Raw genomic sequence first — 3,084 nt, 5'->3', positions numbered from 1 at the left:
AGCGCAGGTGCCTCAGCTTCTCCTGCCAGCCCCAAAGCCCATCCTGTCAGTCCTGCAGAGCCTCTGCAGCTCCTCCTCACTGCCCAGAACAGGGAGCCCCACAGGCAGACACAGCAGCCCAGATGGGCCCCCCTGGCCTGGGGTGCCTCTGGCAAGGGAGCAGCACAGGGCACTGCAGGAGCCTGCAGACAATTGCTGCAGCACTTGGAGGATGATCCTGCTCCCCAAGGGATGTTCCCATGGTGCCAAGTCAGGAAGTGCAATGGGGAGTGGGGCCAGAGATGAAAGGGCAAACAGGGATGGGCTGTTTGCAGGGCAGGGAACAGGGCTGGGCAACAGGAAGGAATTTGTAGCAGGAGGAGGAAAGAAAGCAAAGGTGAAGCCAAGGAAATGTTTAGGGCAGTTTGGGGGTGGCTGCCAGGCAGCCCTGGCTCTGAGCAACAGCGTCTGCAGTGGGACAGGAAACTCCCAGCTGATGGGAACAAACTTTCTGGCTGACTGCAGGGGCCAGGACAAAGCAGAGTGCTTTCCCTGGTGTCCCCCAGCCCTTGGTGGCCCCGAGGGCTGATGACATTTGTGCTCCCTCAGGTTCATGTCCCCACAGCAACAGCATGGGGGTGCTCCCGCCTGCTGTGTGCAATGCAAACAGGGGCTCCTGAGCCAGTGCTGCCGTGCCTGTGCCTGCAAGGATGCAGCACCTGTGTGAGCTGGGGGAGAGGCCAGGGCTGCAGAGGGGGGATGGTGTTGGCAGCTCCATGAGGACGCTCTGGGATGCTGCCCTGGGCTGTGCAGCGCACTGGGGATGGATCAGCCCCTGCTCTGCTGCTCCTTCCCGTGTGCCCCAGGGCCCTTGCAGAGCCCCAGCCATGCTGTTTGCCCCCAGCCTGCCCACGGCCACCCTGGGGCTGCTCACGGGGTTTTCTGTGCTCAGCATTGGCCTGGCCGTGTTCTTGAGAGAGCCTGGGCAAGGAGCCTGCAGCCCCCAGGCCCTGGCCTGAGGCGTCAGTGCTGCCCCAGCAGTGCCCATGGCCTGTCCCTGCTGCAGCCCCGGCACTGCCACCCCCAGCACTGTGCCCGGCCCCGAGAGCACTCAGGCCCTACAGCAACACCAGGGCCACCAGGGCAGCGGGGCAGGGCCACGGCAGCAGCACTGGCAACACCAAGTGCTGCTGCTGCTGCTGGGCACAGCTGCTGGGCCAGCACTGATCTGCCCCAGCTCTGCTCACAGACATTGCTGCTGCAGCTCCAGAGAAGGCAACAAAAGAGCATCTGTGCAGAAAACTTTGCTGGGAGATCCTTTAGTTCCTTTAAAGTCACCAAGAACACAGCCCCTCATTGACACAGTCTGTGGCCACAGGGAAAATGGACAGAAAAAAAAAAAGAGAAATAGCACAAAAAATGGCTTGTCTCTGTGGACAACATGAGAAAAGTAAAACAAACAAAAAGGACCTGCAAAATGAAACCAACAAGAAGTATCAAAGATGACTTTTATTACATGTGATTTGCAGAAATTGGCCAGCAGTTTAATGTTCCTGAAAGCATCCAGTCATCAGTCTCCACACTGCAGCCTTGAGCTCCTGGTTCCTCAGGCTGTAGATGAGGGGGTTCAGGGCTGGAGTCACCACCGAGTACAGAACTGACAGGGCCAGATCCAGGGATGGGGAGGACATGGAGGGGGGCTTCAGGTAGGAAAATATGATAGTGCTGACAAAAAGGGAGACCACAGCCAGGTGAGGGAGGCAGGTGGAAAAGGCTTTGTGCCGTCCCTGCTCAGAGGGGATCTTCAGCACAGCCCTGAAGATCTGCACATAGGAGAAAACAATGAACACAAAACAACCAAGTCCTAAACAGATGGAAAAGACAAGAAGCCCAAGTTTCCTGAGGCTGGAGTGTGAGCAGGAGAGCTTGAGGATCTGTGGGACCTCACAGAAGAACTGGCCGAGAGCATTGCCATGGCACAGGGGCAGGGAAAATGTATTGGCCGTGTGCATGAGAGCATTGAGAAAGGCACTGGCCCAGGCAGCTGCTGCCATGTGGGCACAAGCTCTGCTGCCCAGGAGGCTCCCATAGTGCAGGGGTTTGCAGATGGACATGTAGCGGTCGTAGCACATGACGGTCAGGAGGGAAAGCTCTGCTGCAATAAAGAAGAGAAGGAAGAAGAGCTGTGCAGCACATCCAGTGTAGGAGATGTTCCTGGTGCCCCAGAGGGAATTGTGCATGGCTTTGGGGACAGTGGTGCAGATGGAGCCCAGGTCAGTGAGGGCCAGGTTGAGCAGGAAGAAGAACATGGGCGTGTGCAGGTGCTGGCCGCAGGCTACGGCGCTGATGATGAGGCCGTTGCCCAGGAGGGCAGCCAGGGAGATGCCCAGCAAGAGGCAGAAGTGCAGCAGCTGCAGCTGCCGCGTGTCTGCCAATGCCAGCAGGACGAAGTGGCTGATGGAGCTGCTGTTGGACATTTGCTGGGGCTGCACATGGGGACCTGTTCATGGAGAAAGGACAGTGACAAGTCAGGAGACGCTCCTTTGAGCCAAACCTGGGCCATTCCCTGCAGACTGTCCTGTTTGGACTCACCCAGCCTTGTTCCTGCTCTGGGAAATCCTTCACCCAGGTCCCTGCCTAAGCTCCAGTTGTGCTGGCTGAGTGTGCCAGGAGCAGCAAGCTCTGTGCTTGGGGGCTCTTGAGGAGCCATCCCTTCTCCACTGCCCTGGGTTTGTGGCCACTTGGCAGAGGAACAAGGCTGGATATTCAGGATTTGTCAGGGGAATCACTCCTAATGCTGAAAGGCTTGCTAGCTTCTGCACTCACACTTCTAAAGGATGGCAGGAGTTGGTTTTAGGAATTGTTTTCCTACCCACACATCTTTCTCACATACCCACACATATCTGAGGTCAGAAATCCCCAGCATTCCTGCTGCACTCAGAGTCTGCCACTGAGAGATGGGAGAGGCAAAGGATTCCCTGTGGCTCAGGGAAGGTGAGGAGCTGCATGGGCTTGTTCCCAGCTGCACTGACTTTGCACCTTTGGCTGCAATCAGAGCACAGTCACACTCCCCAGTCACCCTGGGATAAACCAGACTCTGCCCAG

At 57.4% G+C, this 3,084-nt stretch overlaps 1 protein-coding gene across 1 annotated transcript; it reads right to left on the bottom strand.

Moving 5' to 3' along the window:
• Nucleotides 1-1,485: 1,485 nt before the first annotated feature.
• Nucleotides 1,486-2,111, bottom strand: LOC119696264 (olfactory receptor 14J1-like). The gene has a single exon (XM_038125989.1). It carries the CDS (start codon nt 2,109-2,111, stop codon nt 1,524-1,526), a length of 588 nt encoding a protein of 195 aa, XP_037981917.1. The 3' UTR covers nt 1,486-1,523.
• Between the last annotated feature and the right edge of the window lie 973 nt (nt 2,112-3,084).

Source organism: Motacilla alba, unplaced genomic scaffold, assembly GCF_015832195.1.
Source record: "Motacilla alba alba isolate MOTALB_02 unplaced genomic scaffold, Motacilla_alba_V1.0_pri HiC_scaffold_28, whole genome shotgun sequence".
NCBI classification, from domain to species: domain Eukaryota; kingdom Metazoa; phylum Chordata; class Aves; order Passeriformes; family Motacillidae; genus Motacilla; species Motacilla alba.
The sequence above is the reverse complement of the archived record's forward strand: the minus strand, read 5'-3'. Positions and strand labels throughout refer to the sequence as shown.

Bases quoted from the DNA above. Each gene is read 5' to 3' on its own strand.
- LOC119696264 (XM_038125989.1), bottom strand. From the start codon at position 2,111: ATGTGCTACGACCGCTACATGTCCATCTGCAAACCCCTGCACTATGGG.